At 45.8% G+C, this 19,813-nt stretch overlaps 1 protein-coding gene across 1 annotated transcript in view; it reads right to left on the bottom strand.

Moving 5' to 3' along the window:
* The window catches only part of LOC138481718 (mediator of RNA polymerase II transcription subunit 1-like), a 1,164,040-nt gene that overhangs the window by 1,023,290 nt on the left and 120,937 nt on the right, over positions 1–19,813 (bottom strand). The window contains exon 5 of the mRNA XM_069613834.1: positions 6,597–6,729. Coding sequence (XP_069469935.1) covers positions 6,597–6,729 — 133 coding nt within the window. The remainder of the gene's footprint in view (positions 1–6,596; positions 6,730–19,813) is intronic.

Genomic DNA, 19,813 nt, shown 5'->3' with positions numbered 1-19,813 from the left:
ATCAGAATTAGTCCCATCCATATGAAAGTTCTGTGCTAGAATGAACTCTATGCAGCTTTCCCTGGGTCTTACCATAGAAGACCTTGTGCAACGCCCAGGATTGGTGAAGAATGTCAATTCTTACTCTACCTATAAAGAATATTCCAATTTCGGCCACGCTAGGGAATGCTTGCCCCTCTACCTCCAGAGGTTTCCGTGCGATAGGGGAAGAACCAGCTATATGCGTTTTAGGCTCAACCAGGTACCGACTCTCGAGAGCACATGGCACTGGGGTAATAAAGATGCACCGGGGTCTAGTTCCCTTGACTTTTGGTGTCGTTTTTGTGGAGATATCAACTCACAAGAGACACTTAAGCACTTAGTGCTTACTTGTTCTTATTTTGAGCCCATGCGGGTCTTGATTTTCTGGGATAGGTTGGGGAAAGCTGTCAGTGAACCTTTTCTGGAGTAGATGTATGTGGGAGCTAAACATATCCCTTATTGTGGCTTTGAATGCCCTCCCTGCAAGGAATAACTAAAGAAATAGAAAAAAATAATCTGGTCATTCTATGCTAATCTTGCTTGTTGGAGCCTCCATTTTTAAATTAACTCTGTAAATTTGTTTCAATCTATTGCTACACTTTGTGATGAATTTAATGTGACAGGCCAATGTGATGTATTATGGATTTTAAGGGTTATGTATATTATATGCAGTTTTTTCTACATGTTGTGTAAGGTTTTTTGTAAACTAAACACTCAACAATAAAAATAAAACTTAGACCCCCTCCCCGGTTATGTTCATTTTAGAGGCTATTGTTACCATGTGCCATCACCACTGGAGTGGTCCCCTGGGGCTGTGGTGAATCTGAAAGGGGGGGGGGAAATTGGAGGGGTTAGTAAGGTAAACTGGGAACAGAACCGTTTGCTGAGCTTAGATGCGCTTTTCGGGTCTGAGCAATTCCCCATGGGCTGTTGTGGAGGGTTGTGTTATTTGTATGTTGTTGCAGTGTCGTGAAATACATGCGGATTGCTGTGCAGAAAATAACAAGTTACTTACCCCTGGTAACGTTCTTTCGACTGGATGTTCCTTCATGTATTGCTCATCTTTGACACTTGTCCAGCTTCAGCTGCTTCGGAATGTATATTTTATTTTTTCACCCTCGGCAGAGGGTGCTGTGCATGGGTGGCATTGAGTTGAGGTCCTTCGAAGGCCTCTGTCGAGGATGTCATCGAAGGCAATATAGCACACAAAGATACACGTAAAACACAGAAGTGACCATACTCTACCTTGATGGAATGGAACCTGTAATAGCACGGGAAATTCTACTGAGGGGTAGGATGGGAGGGCGATGAATACGTGGGAGGAACATCCAGTCGAAAGAATGTTACCAGGGGTAAGTAACTTGTTCTTCAAATGGATTGTGTCCTCCCACGTATTCTTTATCTTTGACAGACTCCCTCCTCCAAAACAAATACTGCTTTGGGAATAGAATTAGACTTCAAATATTTCCATGGACTGAGTGAAGGACTGCCTTGCCAAAAGTACCATCCTGACCAAAGGAAGAATCCAGGCAATAATGCTTAGTGACTGTGTGGATGGAAGACCACGTTGCCGCTTCACAAATGTTTCTAATTGGTACGCCTCTTTGCACGGCTGAAGATGTAGCCATGCTCCTGGTGGAATGGGCTCTTAAACCTTCAGGAGGGTCTTTTCCTGCCAGCCTGTAACATTCTGATATAGCCAGAATTAGCCATCTTGATAAGGTCTGTTTAGCCTGACCCAGCTAATGTCCTGTATATCCAATGAAGAGTTGATCAATACGTAACTTAGACATTCTTTAAATCTAAAAGCGCTCTCCGGGGGTCTAACCTATGTATTCTTTCCTCCTCCTTGCCAGGATGAGGTGGGGATAGAAAGAAGGTAGAACAATTTTCTGACCCAAATGAAAATCAGAAAGGATTTTGGGCAAAACAGAAGGTTTGACCCTTAAAACAACCCTATCCTTGTGGAAAATAGTAAAGTGTGGCTTGGATAAAAGTGCCTGCAACTCGCTCATACGGGCTGATGTCAGAGCTACCAACAGAATGGTTTTAAAGGTTAATAACCTCAAAGGACACGTGCAGAGGTTCCAAGGGTGCACACATTAGTAACTTTAGAACCAGATTTACGTCCCAAACTGGAACTTGGAATGGAGATGGGGGAAACACATTGGTGAGCCCCTTTAAAAATGGTGTCTCCAGTGGAATTTTGAAATAGGAACATTCCTCGGACGAGTGCCTAAAAACGGACAGCGCCGCAAAGTAACCTTTAATAGTACCAATCTGGAGCCCCAGATTAGCTAAGGATAGAAAGGATAAAACATCTGGTGTTTTACATAGAAAAGTATCTACATTCTTTTTCATGCACCAGTTGCAGAATTTATTCCAACGCCAACAGTACAACGACTTGGTTGCTGGCCTTCTGACCGAAAGAAACGTCCCATTACATCATCCGGCAGGTCCCAGTCCTTATATCTTAGCCTTTCAGAAACCAAGAGTGAAGATTGAGTATCTTGACCTCTGGATGGAGAACCCGACCCACCTCTCGCGAGAGAAGGTCCTCTCTTTGTGGAAGACGCATCAGTGGACATATCCAGAAGGTCCACGTACCATGTCCTCCTGGCCCATTCCAGGGCAATTAGGGTCATATTTTTCCCGAACCATCTCAACCTCCCGATTACATAAGGAATGACGGGGAGCGGAGGAAACGCGTACAGGAGTGGAAACTCCCAGTCCACTACGAATGCGTCTCCTAGAGCTCCTCTTGGAAGAAATTCCCTGGAGCAATATCTTTCGCACTTCCGGTTGACCTCGGTCGCAAACAGATCTACTTGAGGGGTTCCCCAAAGAGTGAAGATCTCTTGAGGGACTTCCTCAGGTAGTTCCCACTCGTGGGAGACTGCTCTGCCTGCTCAGAGCATCCGCCGCTCCGTTCTCCTCCCCGGCTAGATGAATTGCTGATAGGGAGATGCCCAATACCAGAGCTGCATTGCCTCTCTGCACAGTGGTAATGACCCTACACCTCCTCTCTTATTGAGGTAGTACATGGCCACTGTGTTGCCAGTCATTATCAGGACATTCTTTCCCTGGACAGAGGGCAGAAAGGCCTTCAGCGCTAGTCCGATTGCCCTCGGCTCCAAAAGATTGATATGTAGTTTAGACTCAGATGGCGACCAACAACCGCTGACAGTTAGCATGGGCTCCCCACCCCGTGAGTGAGGCATCCGTCACTACTGTAGTCTCTGGCCACGGTTGCCAAAAGGGTTCTCCCTTCAGACTATTGTCCTCGCAGACCCACCTTAGAAGATCCTGGGAGACCCTAGTGGGAATCATTTTTCCTGAGAACTGGGACCATTGAGTTCTTAGAGCCCATTGAAGGGATCTCATTCTCAGGCAGGCCTCTGGCACCAGAAAAAATGCAGGATGCCATGAGATCGGGCAAACTCAAAATAATTGAAGGCCGAGAGACACTGGGCATTTTGAAATTCGATGACCATCTGTCGAATGTCTTGAGACCTCACCCCGGGTGGCGAGCTCTTTCCGAAGGATGTATCTAGTACAGCTCTGATGTACTGGAGCTTTTGGGAAGGTGTCATATGGGTCTTGAAGCCCAGTCTGAAGAGAGTGGCAGGTGACGTTGAGATGATCCTGGGTTTTGTTCGGGGAGAATGCGCCCCGATCAGCCACCGCCGCCATCAGTTTGCTGAAAACCCTTGGGGCGGCGGTCCGCCCGAATGTCAGAATCCAAAATTGATAATGAGAACCACCAACCGCAGGTATTTTCTGTGCTTGGCTTGAGATGGATTGGCACATGAAAATAAGCATCCTGAAGGTCCAAAGGCACCAACTAATCCTGGAGTTGGAGGGCCTGAAGGATCTGAGAAAGTGGGACCATCGTGAACTTGTCCTTCCTGAGGAACTTGTTCAAGTATCTTCAGTCCAAGATGGGTCTCAGTCCTCTGTCCTTCTTGAGCATCATAAACTAAGGGGAGTACCACCTCTTGTTCCTCTCTGCTACAGGCACTGGTTTTATAGCACCTTTCTCTAGCAGGGTTAAAAGTTCCTGCACAAGGAGTGGATCCAGAATCCTCAAAGAGTGGTTCCCCGGTGGTTTGTTCTGAGATCTGCTTATAAAAGGAAGGCAGTAACCGTGGGCTACAGTTTCTAGAGCCCAAGCATTTGAAGTAATGTCTCACCATTCTTCTAGATGCTGAAACAGTCTACCCTTCCGCATCCCCCCCACCCCCCAACTGGAGAATCGTGACTCAAGACCTCAGAGTGGTTTTGAGGTGGCTGATGCAGTGGCCGTTGGTAAGGAGGCTGCTGCTTGAGCTGGCTTTGCACCTCTACCTTGTCCACAACAACGGAGTAATTGTTCCGTCCGTCATTCCTGGCAGCGTCCTGGCCCCAGCAGCAGTATTCTGCAGCAAAGCGTGAACACTAGTGACCCAACTTGAGGATTTGAACCCAATACATCGTTGGACCCTACCAGCGCCTATCTACATTGCACGCAATAGAAACAAAGCACGCTGCTCTACATTCATTCCCATTGAGGCATTAGGTCAGCCCACATCCACCAAGAATCTGGTGAATCCTTGCTCCTAAAATCGCAACAGGGGAACAGCTCACAAGCCCTTCACTGTAGCAAAGGTTTTGCATACGAGACCCACAGGACACTCTTCTTTACTACCAGTTCCACCGTCCCGATAAAGGCCAACTACATGCTCTATTCTTTTGGCTGACACACAATAGTGTCGACGACCTTTCCACCATCTCAGTGTCCACTATTAACACTGATATTTATTCACTGTTACTTTGTTTTTGTGCTCACATGTTAGTTGTAAATTGAGTTCCGATGATCAAAAAGGAAAAACATGTTCCATGTCCACTAATATCCAGTCATTTGGACTGTACTCATGTGTACAAAACTGAATTGACAAGTGTCCCTGGGTGTTTTCTGTTTCTTTACTATGACAAACAAATGTGTATTAAAAATCTTTGGGTCGAAAACCCTTTTGACCTTCGGGAAAAAAAAAAAAAACTAGAGATTTTTCATTCTGTAGGGGTATAATTATGAAAGTGTGTGATCTCTAACCATGATTATTGTGTAAGTTTGAGGAAATCTTCTCTGGCTCCTTTGACTGGCCATTTCTCTCGCCCTTCAACTGAGGAATACTAGTGAAAACACCTACCCTCTCAATCTATTTTCTCATTTCCTTTTAAATCCTTTCCTGTCCCGGTTTCGTGTGGGGTCCCACAGGGCTCGGCTCTCGCCCTGTGGCCGTTTGATATCTGCATCCAGCCTCTGGCTAGCCTAATCCATTCCCATGGCTTCCATTTTTATTAATATGCCAAGACAACCAGTTACTCTTTAGTCTTCATCTTGAGTGCAGGGGAACTGCTGCTTGCTTTAGGGCCTGCCTTGAAGCCGTGGTTGAATGGATGGGCCTACATTGGATGAAAATCAAAACAGATAAGACTGAAATCCTGGTGGTCGGCCCCTCTCTTTGTGGGCATCTGATTTGTGCCCACCTGCTTTGGGCCCACTGCCAGCCCCAGTTCAGTTGGTAAAAAATCTTGGTTTTAAGATATCCCCCCCACTATTTATCACTGGATGCCAGATTAGCACCATTTGCACTGCATGCTTCTTACACTGAAGCATCTGAAGAAAGTAATTCCTTATAATCCTGCCAGTAATCATGTTCCGGTCATTATTGCCACGGTTAATGGCAATCTTGACTATTGCAATGTCACTTTGTTGGCCCCCGCCGTCTTACTTATGACACAGTTTACAAGTGCTGCAGAATGCTGCAGTCCGTTTGACCACAGGCATACCTTATGGTATGAATATAGCGAATGCAGTGGCCCTTACAAGTAGATTACAGTTTTTACCGCATTAACCCCAAAAGGTGTGCCCCAGATACACTCATCCTCGAAAAAGATGGTTTGCTGTCAGGGGTGGACTGGGAACTAAAAGAGGCCCTGGAAATAATGTTCTAAGGGGCCTGATATGACATTTTCAGCAAGCCTAATGCTTTTCCTATGTGAAAATTTAGAAATCCTACACAAAAGAGACCCAGGGCGTAGAGGCCCACCGGGAAATCTCCAGAGTTCCCTATAGGCCAATCCACCCCGCTTTGCTGTGACAGAAAGAACTAAGCAAGTTTGCATAAAATGCTCAAATGTATAATTTTGCGGTTTCTTGGATATTGAATTCATAGCTTGAAACACTCAACATGTTCATATCTCTGTTACATGTTTCAGAGGCATTTCTGTACATGCTAACCAAAATGACCACATGCTAACCATCTATTATGCAAAATAATTTGCAGATTTCAATCTAGTATTGTAATCAAAATATTTCATGTATGTTTAAGCATTTAATCATTTGCCTTTGTTAAATAAAGTATATTCAAAGTGCTTGCAATCTGGAGTGTGCTCACCTTTATTGCTCCTGTATGTATTCTACTGTAGCAAGAAAGAACTTACTTCACAGATTGCGCATACAAACTATACAGGAAGACATTTTGTGCTCGCACAACTCACGCAGGAGCATATTTTATGCTGAAGGTTATTACCGTAGGAGCTTCCCCATGGTGAGCCAATTTTACATCAACCACGTCTCCATTTTTTCTCACTAGAATTTCGACATAGAACATATCAGATGTGATATAGCAACCTTTCCCTGTAGGGCTAACGTGATATTCCAGCCTGAAGGAGGGCAAATAAGAAAGGTACAGGTTAGGATTGTTTCCTCAACTATTTTCATACAACAATATCTTGAATCATGCCATGTAGGGCTGGAGGATGTATATCGAGTTTGAGATATATGGATATCATTTCAAAACCGATATAGGTTGAGACAATATCATTAACATCGATAGATCTATATACACACACACAATTACATATACTACATATTTTTTTTATTTACCTTTTGATATTTACACAGCTTTGTGTTTTCTCAAACAGGAAGGGGAGCCCTGTATTTGCACTTTATTTTGTTCAATGTCTTCTAAATACAGCTGTTGGTGACATCTCACATGCAGCTGGACGAGTTACAACTGAGCATTTAACCCACAAACAATATCGAGAAATACACTGTATATCACCATTCAGCCAAAAAATAGCGAGATGACTTTTGGCCCATTTCGCCAAGCCTCAATGCCACTCGAGACATCCTACATGGCTGTAAACACAACCTATGCCAATATATGAAGGATGTAGAGTTCCAACCATCATCACGATAATCTTTCTGTCCAGGTCATCATCCATGTTACTCCATTACACGCGTCTGCATATAGCATTTGAAATAAACACCCACCATGACGGTAAAAAAAATAAAAAATAAAAGTTTTAAAAAAGTGTGCCATGCTTAACATGTTGATTTAGAATCAATATCGGTTTAAATCAAAACGCTTGATAAATACAATTCGAATGAAGCCACAGTTTTAATTCCATACATAAGACCGTCAGAACCTTAATAGTATAAAACTGTAAACAAATGATACTCGCAGGGAACACTTTTTTTGAAGGCATTTGCGGGATCTGGAGACTAATACTCCCACCCAGTATGCCCATAATCATAATGCTGTAAGTATGTGCAATCCCAATACGAAGTCCAGCATGAAATGCATCGATTCCTTTGACCTGGGATGAGATCCCCTTGCACAGATGACCTGATTCCCCATGCAGTACTTCCGATTTGATAATGTATGTAGAGGGTTTCTGGAGGGGGCATTATTTCGAATGGTGGCGCCAGCAAACATTCTTTTAACCATCTACTGCTCAACTTGCTGCTGCTTTAACTAGGCAGTGGCAGGAAATACTGGATGAAGAAAATAGTTGGGGGAAGGGGGCCCAGAAGCCAAAAGCGCTCTTAGTGGTTAACATCTTAACTCCTTGCCATCAGTCCAGGCAGTCGCTCGTTCGCAGCGAGTGACTGCTGTGGATGTTCAAAAAGACTCAGTAAACAGGGTGAAGGATGCACTGGTCAAAGACGTCACGGAGCAATTGGGCCCCACCATTGAAGAGCATCGAGAGACAGCAGTGGACAACGTGGCTGCCCCGTGTTTGCAGTGGACAAAACCACCCGTTTAACTTCACTGGCTTCATTACATTACTGCTTGATTACACGATTTATAAGCAGGAGTAATTCAATATGAAACCCACCTGTACCGTTATATGCCATTGCGCAAAATGTTTACTGCCTATTGGTCCATCCTAGAAAGAAATCAAATTTATCAGAGCCTCAAATCAAGGTGGTTCCAAACTGCCAACCTGACTGCTGTGGCATCGGGAGTTCGGAGTGTTAGTGTTTGGACAGGGGTGGGTCCTGGGAGTGGGGCAGGAAGCAAAGGGACAGAGGAGGAAGTTCAGTAACGGGAAGGTGGAGTAGGAATAAAAAGGTTCAGTTCGACGGTGCTGCTCGAGTCAGCGTCTTTTGTGTAGGATGCAGTGTGTGTCAGGCTATGCCTGGGCTGTCCCCGGGAAACGAGAAGCTGACATTGGGACGGCGGGCGGGCCCGCACAACAACCGATAGTAGCAGCCTGTGCCGGGCTGTTGAAGTGCTACTAGTATGCACCAGGGTGCAGCAGTGATGGCGGGAGGTCCATGCTCTTTTTCTAAAAGGCTATGGGACCTCTAAGAGCAGATTTTCAGGCGGAGTGCTGTGACTGAGTCCTGCGTCAGTGGCCACATCACGCGCTGGGGGACACGGAGGTGCTTGTGCCTATTGAGGCAGCAGCCGTCTCGGGATTCTTCTAGGCCTGCAGCAGGAGGACAAGTGTAGTTTGGAAGGTGGATGGCCCAAGATTCAGTAGAGGCGCCAGTTGCGAAAAACATTTGGCACGCCCCATTAAAATTTACCCACAGCATCAGGTCAGTCAGACACAATGGCACAGCCTACCAAGCAAGATGTCTAGCCTCGATATTCCTGCCACTGTGCCGGTCACGCCACCCGCTCAGGTATAGCGGAGGGTTAAAGAGTCCTTGGCAGTGCAGCTACCAGGTGCATTTGGTGTTAGAGATGCCAGCAACATGGGGCCCAGGAGGGCTTAGTGGATTAGGGACTTTGTGTCCTTCATGAGCCCCATGGCGCCAACATATATGTCAGACAGCAATGCCTGCTGAAGCTGCCACGAGATATCTGAGCTAGCTGCTGACTCCATAGATAATATTCAGGGGTTGAAGATTGCCCTTGCCACCTATTTCACACCTCACATGAATGTGGACTACGAGAGACATGTCTTTCACACCACAAAATAACAAAAGGGTGAAACAATGGACACCTTTGTAATGAGGCTACGAATCAAACTCAAACATTGTGACTTCAACAATTATTCCAACACTGAGGCATTGTGCTCTCAGATAATTGCAGGCTGCGAATCATAAACATCAGGAGAGAGCCATTACAGAAATCCTGGATTCTGTAAGAGATCCCAATGCTGGCGAGAGCAGAATTAGCAGTGGAATCACAAGTGGAAGCCATTGGTAACCCGAAGAGCTCCAATACAAACCCCGAAGTGGTGCAGAGACTGATGACATCGCCCAAGACACAAGGGGAGCCATTTTGCTATAGATGTAGATCTGAGTTTCCCCACAAAGGCACATGCCCAGGACTGGGACAGAAGGACAGAGATGCTAGGCATGAGTAGGGGGGGGGGGGGTGGGGGGAGAGAGGGGGTAATCACATGTCTGTGTGCAGCAAATCTCACCCAGAATTGGAAAAAAGTGTGAATTCCGGAAAGGTAGTGGTTCTTTGGGCACATCTCAGAGAAAGGCATGACACCAGACCCTGAGAAAGTGGCAGCACTCAAGGAGGCTTGGGCTCCAACAAATGTCTGAGCTTCAGTCATTCCTGGGCTTAGTAAGCTACATCAAGGACTTTGCCACCATCAGCATATCTTTGAAAGCCCTTACTAAGCATAAGGCACCATTTCATGGACGTAGTGCCAGATGGCATTTACAACCATTCGCAAACGGTTTGCAGATGTTGAAAACATGGCGTACTCCGTACTTTCACATCGAGGTAGAGGCAGAGTTAACTGTAGATGCAAGTCCAGTTAACCTGGGCGCCATCTTGGCGCAAAAGGCATAAAACTATTTGCAACAGAGGTACATCAGCTCCTATGCTATTAGAAGCCTATTGAAAACGGAGTAGGCTTACTCACAGGCTGAGAAAGAAAGTTTGGCTGTCTTCTGGGCCTGTGAAAATTCTCATTTGTGTATGGCAAGCCTTTTACAATAATTACCGAACACCAGGCATTTTTTCTCTATGGCAATCCCCAAATGAAAATGCCACCTCAAAAAGCTTGATGGGGCTTACAGCTGCAGGACTAAGCCTTTGACATAATCCACCGGCCAAGAAGGTCAGCCAGATTAATGCTCTGAAGTACAGCCTTGCCAAATCTTACCTCCTGACCCGACAGAGTTCAAACAATAGTATTTGCTGAAAGTGTGCAAAGAGGACCAAGTTGCTGCTTTACAGATGTCTTGTACAGGCACCCCTCTTCGAAGAGATGAAGAAGTAGCCGCTCCTCAGGTGGAATGCACTTTTAAACCATCGGGCAGACCTTTGCCAGCCAATGTATAGCATTACAAAATGCATAGAATTATCCAGCAAGAGATTGTTTAGTGACAGCTTGTTGAATAGTCCACTGATCATCTTTGATTTTGGACATTCTGGAAATATACAATAGTCTTCAGGTTTAACATTCTGATTTGACAAGTGTAAGGGTTCAAAAGGTACCCCCATTAGGTACCTTTACACCAGTTACATTTATTGTACCAGTTTAGTACTTGAATATGGTGTTAAGATGTTAGTTAATCCCTTTAAGAACTGAATCACAATAGGGACATTGAAATGGGAACCCTTATCTGGGGAACGCTTGAAAATAGAAAGCGCCACCAAATAACCCTTTACCATGGAGACCCGAAACCCCCGATGGGCCAGGTCTAGCAAAAAGACAATACACTGCAAGTCTTGCATATAAAAGGATCAATACTCTTGGCTCTGCACCAGCTGCAAAATGTGTTCCAGTGGCAGAGATTTTGGTGCTGGCCTTCTGGCTAAAAGCACCACCTCCATCACCTCTTCTGGAAGGTCCCAATCTTATCCTCTCAGAAACCAGGCGTGAAGGTCGACTACTGATTTCTGGATGACCAAGAAACTCCCCTCCACCTCTTTATGAGAGTAAGTCCTCTTTTTGGGGAAGTTTAACTGGAGGGCAGATGGCCATCTCTAGAAGGTCTGGCTACTGTGTTCTCCTGGCCCAATCCAGATCACGGATTTCCCAAAATTCCGCAACCTTCTGATGACATGAGGAATGATGGGGACTGGTGGAAACACATACAGCAGAAGTGGAAATTCCCAATCCACTCTAGAGTTCATCTCTGAAAAAATTCTTTGGAGCAGAATAAGTTGCACTTCCTGTTGACAGTGGATGCAAACATACACACGAGGAGTTCCCCAAAGGCCAAAGATCTCTAGAAGGAAACCTCAGCCAACTCCCACTTGTGGGAGATCGTGCTCTGCCTGCTCAGAGCATCCGCCGCTATGTTTTGTTCTCTGGCTAGGGGGAACTGCTATTAGAGATTCCTGCTCAGTGACCAGAGCTGCATTGTTTCTCTGCACAGAGAAATTGGCCCTACACCCCCCCCCCTCCCTTGTTGAGGTAGTACATGGCCACTATATTGTCTGTCATTATCAGGACAGTCGTCCCCCGCACAGAAGGCAGAAAAGCTATAAGCACAAGCCGATTGCTCTCAGCTCTAAAAGGCTGATGTGAAGTCTAGACTCTGATGGAGACTGATGACCGCCGATTGAAAGGTCGTTTATGTGGGCTCCCCACCCTGTGAGGGAGGCATCTGTCACAATTGCCATCTCTGGCCATGGTGGCCAAAATGCCTCTCATTTCATCACGTTCGTCTGACAGGCCCAACACATGAGATCCTGAGCAACCTCGTTCGGCTCGTGAAGAATGTCATTCTGCCAGAGAAGTAAGACCACTGGGCTCTAAGGGCCCACTGAAGGGACCTCATTCTCAAACGGGCTTATGGCACCAGAAAAATGCAGGATCTAAGGGGCCATTGAAGGGACCTCATGCTCAAATGGGCTTCTGGCAGCAGAAAAATGCAGGATGCCATTGTAGAGGAGGTCCCAAATATGGCGTGCACTCCAGCCACCCATCTTGAAGTACCAGGAACGTTCACACCGAGATATATGACGTATGATGAACAAGTAAACCAGCAGAGAGCCGTGTTAGGGCTCTGCCCAGTTCCCATCAGAAGAGAAACACCTATTGAAGTTCCAATAACCAGACAACCATGGACAGTAAGGCACCTATTGAGACAACCATACCAGCAAATGACACGAAATGAAGATTGCTTAAACACTGTACCAGAAGGAACTCAAAAGGCCTCAATTAAAGACGAACTGACAACACAAGGGGCTGGACAGACTTAGATGAACGAAACAACCAAAATATGACACAGACGAAATGTTATGAAAAAGGATGTAATGAACGTAGACAGAGAGGCGATGTTGAACCAGATACAAATTTAAACTAAAGCAGGATGAAAATATCCAACCAGTTAACGCCTGTACATATGCTTGAAACGCAAGACGCTAAGAGAACAGTGCAGCTTGCTATGCTTAGTAGAGTATAGAGCGGCAAGTGCCAACTAGATATCTACCTCAACGAAGCACATTATATAAGTGCAATTCCACTTTATACAAAAGCAGAATTAACCCAGGTTACTAAGGGTCAAACAGTACAGGATTCTTATTCTAGCTAAAACAAGAAGAGAGACGGCGGAATCGAAACTCAGCAAGGAGCAGGCCGTGCCTGGGATATCTAGGTCAAACCAAGAAGGGGAGGCGGGCAGTAACGAGAGAAACAAGAGCAGCCTGCCCCGTGAAGGTCGAGATTAGGAGACCCAGGCAGGTGGTGGCCGAAAATGAGAATGAAATGCAAAAATAGAAGGAAAACTAAGCCAATTCACGGTGTACGAACACGTGACCAGCCAAGCGCGAAGAGCTACCAACGTCTGATTTCACCCAAAACCAGAAGATACCATAACTTTTCCTGACAAGAAGCTACAGTTTCGAGGCCAACCACAGCCAACTAATTGACACATAGCAATAAAGTACTGATTGATGGAAGGGAGGCTGGCTGAATCTCAGTGCATCCTGCATCTGGGTGTCCATTCTGCTAATTAAAGTTGAGATTTATGCTTGGGGTTATAGCCAACCCAATCACAGTCAGCCACATAATCTAGGGTCCTATAGATAGTAGAACCAATGGGACGTCGTACTTTAGTGACGTCTACATGAGTAATGTTAGAGGGAAGGGCGTAGACTCCCACCCGATAAGACTTATCCAATCCACACACTCCATTACCATATACAGATATAGCACCTATAGTAAAGTTACCTTTTCCAACCAATAGAATTGCATGACAAACTTATGAGTGTTACACATCAATGATGATGAATTTTGGGTATAACTGTTCGAATGAAGATCGTTGGGCATTGAAGCGAGACGGGCTATCGCATCACTGTCGATTTCCATGTTTCCCCGCTTTTTGTACTGGTCATTAAACGGACTCCCCTTTGCCAAACTATTGAGTTGTCGTTATTGAATGGTGTTGGAGTAAGAAATCCTGTACCCCTTCCACCACAAGTTGCAGCTATCCTGTCTTAGTACTCGAGGGCGAGCTCTGACTATGGGCCGGTCAGGGGTTACTCCCCCTCCTGTACACTTGGTAGCAGAGGATGGTTGGAAACCATTGATTAAAGTAAGACACCTATTGACCATCGACACAAAGTAACTCTAGATCTTTGGCAATATCACGAGTCCTTCGTCCTTCGCCATTCGGCTGAGTAGACTGAAGCTCCCCGTGGACAATGGTAGTATAACTAACTCAAGTCTGCAGTCAGGGCCTGAAGGGACCCGTTTTTAAAACACATCTTTTAAAAACACATCCCTTACCATTCATACGGGCAGCTGAACAGACGAAATTCTGAAGGAGGCGGTAACGGTGGCGGTGATCCCGAGGATCCAGAGAGGAACGAAGCGAACGGTGAGTGAAGCAAAAAATGTAGTGCTTTGGCAAATTTCGTACGCCTTAGAACAAGTAAAGGGAAAAGGTAATGGAGGGAGGTGGAAAAACAAAATTGAAGTAGAGAAGACTGATATATTTATATACATATATAGATAATGACTCGAGAATAATTGAATAAATAGAGGATACCAGGGTGGACACCTGAGAAGAGAGGGGCTACGCCTTATTCCTGCGCTTTAATATAGCGGTCAGAAGAAACAAACTCAGAGTCCCACATAATAGGGAACGATTAGGCTACCACCACGTTTAAAGATGTTGTGAACGGGGTTTGTTTAAACTCCATGTAGGGGTAATGATTAGAGGCAGATATATTTGTGTCCAGCTGGTGTCTGTCTAGTCTGTTAAGTGTCTGTTTTACATGTTCTGTTGTGCCGTCACATGTGAAAGATTTTTTTTTTTGGAGAACTGATTAAGATTTTTTTGCGCGATTCGATAGTTGAGACGGAATCGCACACGAATTGATGTTTTTGAGTAAATTGGTGATATAAAAGATTTTGGCGGGAAAAACTGGATTGGAGCTTGCAGTGTTTGGTGCTCGCTCATATTGTTGGAAGTGTTAGTTGCATGAAAGCATTCAAAAATGTTGTATACGAGGAAAGAGATCAGATTTAAATATGGAAGACATTACTGCATTAGCACACTTATGTAAGCAACTGCCGAAACACGCACCCACGCTTAAGAAATATAGTACCGAGTGGGTTAAGGGTACCGCCCACAAGATTTTTATGCCGTGGCCACAAAATGGGTCTTTATCCAAAGCAGTCTTACAACATATGACGACATATTTGCATGCCACACATACAGGCAAGAAGCTAGAGAAACGCCTTGCTATTCTAGAACTCTGGAAGATGTTTGAACATTCAAAGGAGGAAGAGCCGCCCGCAGATTGGATATTAAATGAATTCACTGAGGGGGGCGAGACGCCTACCGCGCCACCTGCCCCGCCTGAAACAGAAACCGAAGAAGGTAAGGCTGAGGGACTCTACCCATTAAGAGAGCTTAAAGCAGCCACAGGGTACAGGAACCCCGCTTATGAGTCACCTACATACAGTAGTGACGAAAATAAAGGGAAGGATAAGGAAAAGAATCTTATCTCCACAGTCCCGAGGGACAAGGAAACGCAATGATGAAAGAAAGGATTGGGCACAGACAAGTGCATCTCCCGATAAGGAGAGAGAGGGAACCAAGTGGAAAGGAAGCAAAGACAGAACTGATGAGATAGCATTTGCAAAAGACGAATGGATGGGAGGATAAAACGTATTGAAACTCGATGGGAAAGGAAGTGATGTGAGACCTAAAGAGGTTAGATGAGGCACAGAGAAGGGAGGAAGAAAAGGAGTTAAGGGATGAAAGGATAAGAAGGAAAGACAGGCTGAGGCGAGAACAGTTATATCGCGAAGAGCAAGAAAAGCAGCTCGATCGCAAACAGAGAAGCCTATGATCAAGACAGACAAACAGCAAAAGTTGTAAGAAGAGCAAAGGGTAAGTGAAAAAAGGATAAGGAGACGAAGAGCTGAGGAAATACAAAAGGCAGATGAGCGTAGAAATTAAAAGAGAAGGGAGGAAGATAGGGTCAGAGAAGAGGAAGCGCAAAGAATTTGATGATGATATTGAACGTATGCATAGACAGAGGGCACGCGATCTTGAATATTTGGAGAGGGAAGTTAAAAAACCTGATCCAGTTGTAGACTGGGAAGACATTGAAGAATTCTTTCCTGCATACAATTCAATACCAGGCACGTCTAGGGCAAATATTGAAGATGACTGCGACACCAGAAGCATCGGTGAAACGATCGATAAAATATATGATGAAATGGGGCTAGAACAAGCACCCCAAGGGGAGGGAGAGGACGAGCGCCTAGAGAGCACTCAGCTGTATGACACAGAGGATGTCACCCGAAGTAGTGGGAGTAGGAAACTGTCCCTGGATAAATTAAAAATCAGTAGAAACAATGATGACACAAGGAGTTGCGTGAATTGGGAACAACCAATGTCCGACTTCGAAGAGGAGCGCAAGGCAAATGAAGACGGGAGACGGTGCAAAAGACGACTCCCAAAGGAAAGAGGGATATGATGGTCAGATACTAACGAGTCCGCACTGAGGACATCAGAGTCTGCCGCACAGTCTGACCAGCATGAAGGAACACCCCATGGTCAGAGGGGGGGGGGGATGTCGTCACCAGCCTATGTAGACAGATTGAGGACATTCCCAGGTAGACGGTGATGTGGGAATATTACCCCTGCGATAGACAGGAGAGCTATGAGAGAAGAGAAAGAAGACTGCGCATTCCAATTTCCGCTGCTAGAAAAGGGGGGAGCAGGACCACAATATATTCCATGGCCACACGTGGATCGAGAAAACCTGAAGAACAAGCTTCCAATGCGGACGTCGGGAGCCAGAAAATGGATACATGAGTTACAAAAAATGACAGGAGGAAACACGCTAGATATAGGGGACATTAAAGGTCTCCTGATCGCCATACTTGGCGAGAGCAGACGATGCGTGGACACGGGCAGGCTACCCTGGTGTAACCACAATGAGCACTTTGTATGACGGAGTGCCATTCAACAACCGCAGAGCAGCAGTATGGAAAGTGCTACGAGTGCTTTACCCAGACACTTCCGATATGGGAGCTATAATGACTCAAAAAAATGAAGGAGTCGGAAGATCCGTTAATTTATATCCAGAATTTCCAAGACGCGTGGGTGCTCGAAACGCATGAATCTTGGACGAAATCATCTGTGTTTTACCATATGTTGTGCCAAGGATTGCCAGAACCAGTGCAGAAACAGTTTAAGAAATTGGTAGGAGTTGAGGCTAAGCCTTGGGCTGAAATACAGTTTAATATCGCACATTACTGTTGACGGTTACAAGAAAAGAATCGAAAAAAGGAGGCAACTCGAAAGGGTGAGGAAGCCAAGCTGGTGCAAAAGAAATGATCGACGTATGCTCTTGAAGGAGCCATGCTAACTAACGCATCTGAACAACACGTGCAGCAAGTGGCTGTAACGCTCACCTGATTCTCGCAGAGGCGCCGGTCTTGACTGGGCGACTACCGTATCTTCAAAGGTGATGTGTAGCACCCGGTTGGCTCTTTGGGCTGGACCTCTGTGCACTGTATGCCTGACGTGTAGAGTAAGATGTCTGCAGATAGAAAATATGGGGTTAATGAACTGGGGTTATTGGGGTGTCCCTATCTCTTTCCTCTTCTCCTCTCCTGTAGACCCCCAAAGGTTAACGCTCTCACCTTAGGTAAGTGAATGCCGAGCTCTCCATCTGCCTCGGGGCAGGGTGCTGTAACCAGTTTCTTCACTGGATAGGTAGCGCAGGCCTCTTGACTTCAGAGGACTGCTGTCCGTCGTTTACTGCACGAACGGTAAGTTTCGAGTCATTCAAATGTCTTTAAAGTCTTTAGTAATGATGTCTCTTGTTTTGCAGGGTTCCGGCGATGGCGGATGACGGGCTGAAGTGAGTTGAAGATGGAGCCCGTGTGATGAATAGAAGCGCCTGGAAGCACGCAAGTAAGCGCTTGTTGCCTGCTTCACTATGCGCTCTGTCTTTTTATTTTGCAGGTACGAGTTCGGAGCGGCTGCAGGGTGCCGGAATACCCACTGGATTAGATGTGGAAAGGAGTAATGGCACGTGAGTATTAAAGTTCCCCAATGTCTTTAAACGCACCTTGTTTTGTCTTTCAGATGCGGGATGCAGCGCCGAAGGCCTCCGGAGCGTGCAAAGAGTTGGTAAACTTTTGTCTTTCAGATGCCGGAATGCTAACCTGTTCTTTCTTGTCTTTATAGGTGTTGCTGAAGACTGGATTCAGGATGGTAAGCCTTTGCCTTTCAGATGCCGGAATGCTAACCTGTTCTTTCTCGTCTTTATAGGTGTTGCTGAAGACTGGAATCAGGATGGTAAGCCTTTTTCCTTAGGCCCAGGACCGGATGCAGAAGACACGATGAGCGTTCTGCTGCAGAGGTTGCAGAATAACGCAAAGCAAGATTCATCCACCGGGTGTGGTTTAAATAGCCTCCTGTAGTGCTTTGGTGTCTCCTTCCACAGCCACGCCTAAGTAAGAAAAGAGTTCCTGGTAAGAAAAGAGTTCCTGCCTTCCAGAAGAGTTCCAGTGTTCTGAATCTAGGGAGTGGCTCCAGCCCCACCCAACAGGAAAAGTAGTTCCAAACAGAAGAGGATCAGAGGCTCAACTGGCAGGCAAGTAAGCAGCATGGTCTGCTGAAGGTAAGTCCACCCAAGCATTATGAGCCCGGCGCTTCCAGCGCTGGGACTGGGCATATTTATGAGCCTGGTGCCACTGGCGCCAGGACTGGGTCCAAAAGGTCCCAATTGGGACTGGTTGGCACTCGGAACCTGGGTTATGGATCTGCTTCCAAGGGAGTTGGGAAAACCCTGACCTTTTGGAAGCAGAGATCAGGACAGTGGCTAAGCCACAACTGAACAACCAGGGCAATGTAGGATTATCTGGGGAGATTCTGAAGAAACCTTCCACCGAGGGACAGATCGAGGGAGCCGAGTCAAGAACCTTATGTGTTATATTAGTTGTCATTTTCACCATATTTTTTCATACAGACCTGTGTCCAACACATCCGCAGGACTGAAACAGATTAAAAGGAGTGAATTGGGAACTTTCACACTTTACTTACACAGAGAAGGTGTCTCACTAGCAAAGGAACTGAATCCGGTATCGAGAGACAATTACCTTCCGCAAGAGGGGGGACACGTGTGAAGCACTTGACACTTTGACACTAAAACTGTCCAAAGAACGATATTTGGGGAAGGGGGGGGGGGGTCAACAGTGACATCTGGTGAATGATTGAGATTGGGGCCCAGAACAGTAACCTGGTCTTCCCACAAGCGGAGAGGCACCCCTGCTTCTCTGGAAGAAAATGCTGTTGCCTTACATATCGAACTATAATGTACTTATGCATTGTGTTTATTATTTTACTGTCATTAACGATATAGAACTGCTTTTTTCATTGGTGCACAAAGCCTTCCAATTTCAGTGCACCCACCTGAGGATGTACACATGAAACCCACAAAAACACTCAGACCCTATATAGTCATTCGAGTCCCTAGAAGACTTGATGGTAAAGTGAATGAACTCGAAATGAAAATCTCTCTCTCTCTCTCTCTCTCTCTCCAGGGTCAGCACGAGAGGAATCAAAACAGAACACTAACAACTACACACACACACACACACACACACACACACTCAGTGCACACGAACCAGGCCAGATGGCAAGAACCACATAACCTCAAATGATAGCAACAGAGAAGACGAGACTGCCTACAGAAAAAAACCTTCACAGGAGATAGAGAGAAAAACAAGACAAAGTAAGAGGAGAGCCAACAGAAGCAGTCCTGTCAGAAGCCCTAAAGAAAACAGAAGTGGCCGCAGAAAGACTCTCCGCAAGGGCACAAATGTTAGTAGACATTGTATTTCCACACCTAACTAGAATGAGAAAACGACAAGAGGAACTGAAGAACAGAACAAGAGAGGCTGTACTCTCCAGCACGCATATTCCAGCACAGGTGACAAGTACCAGGCCTACGATACAGCCATACACTGGGCCGGCGTCAGGCTGGTGGTTGATTAAGGCACTTATAAAATGGCAGGAAAAGGATGCAAGAAGAGAAGGAGAGAACTGCAAAAC

The sequence above is a fragment of the Ambystoma mexicanum genome, chromosome 5p, assembly GCF_040938575.1.
Source record: "Ambystoma mexicanum isolate Mex_15411 chromosome 5p, UKY_AmexF1_1, whole genome shotgun sequence".
Lineage (NCBI taxonomy): Eukaryota > Metazoa > Chordata > Amphibia > Caudata > Ambystomatidae > Ambystoma > Ambystoma mexicanum.
This window is presented reverse-complemented; position numbering and strand designations above follow the sequence as displayed.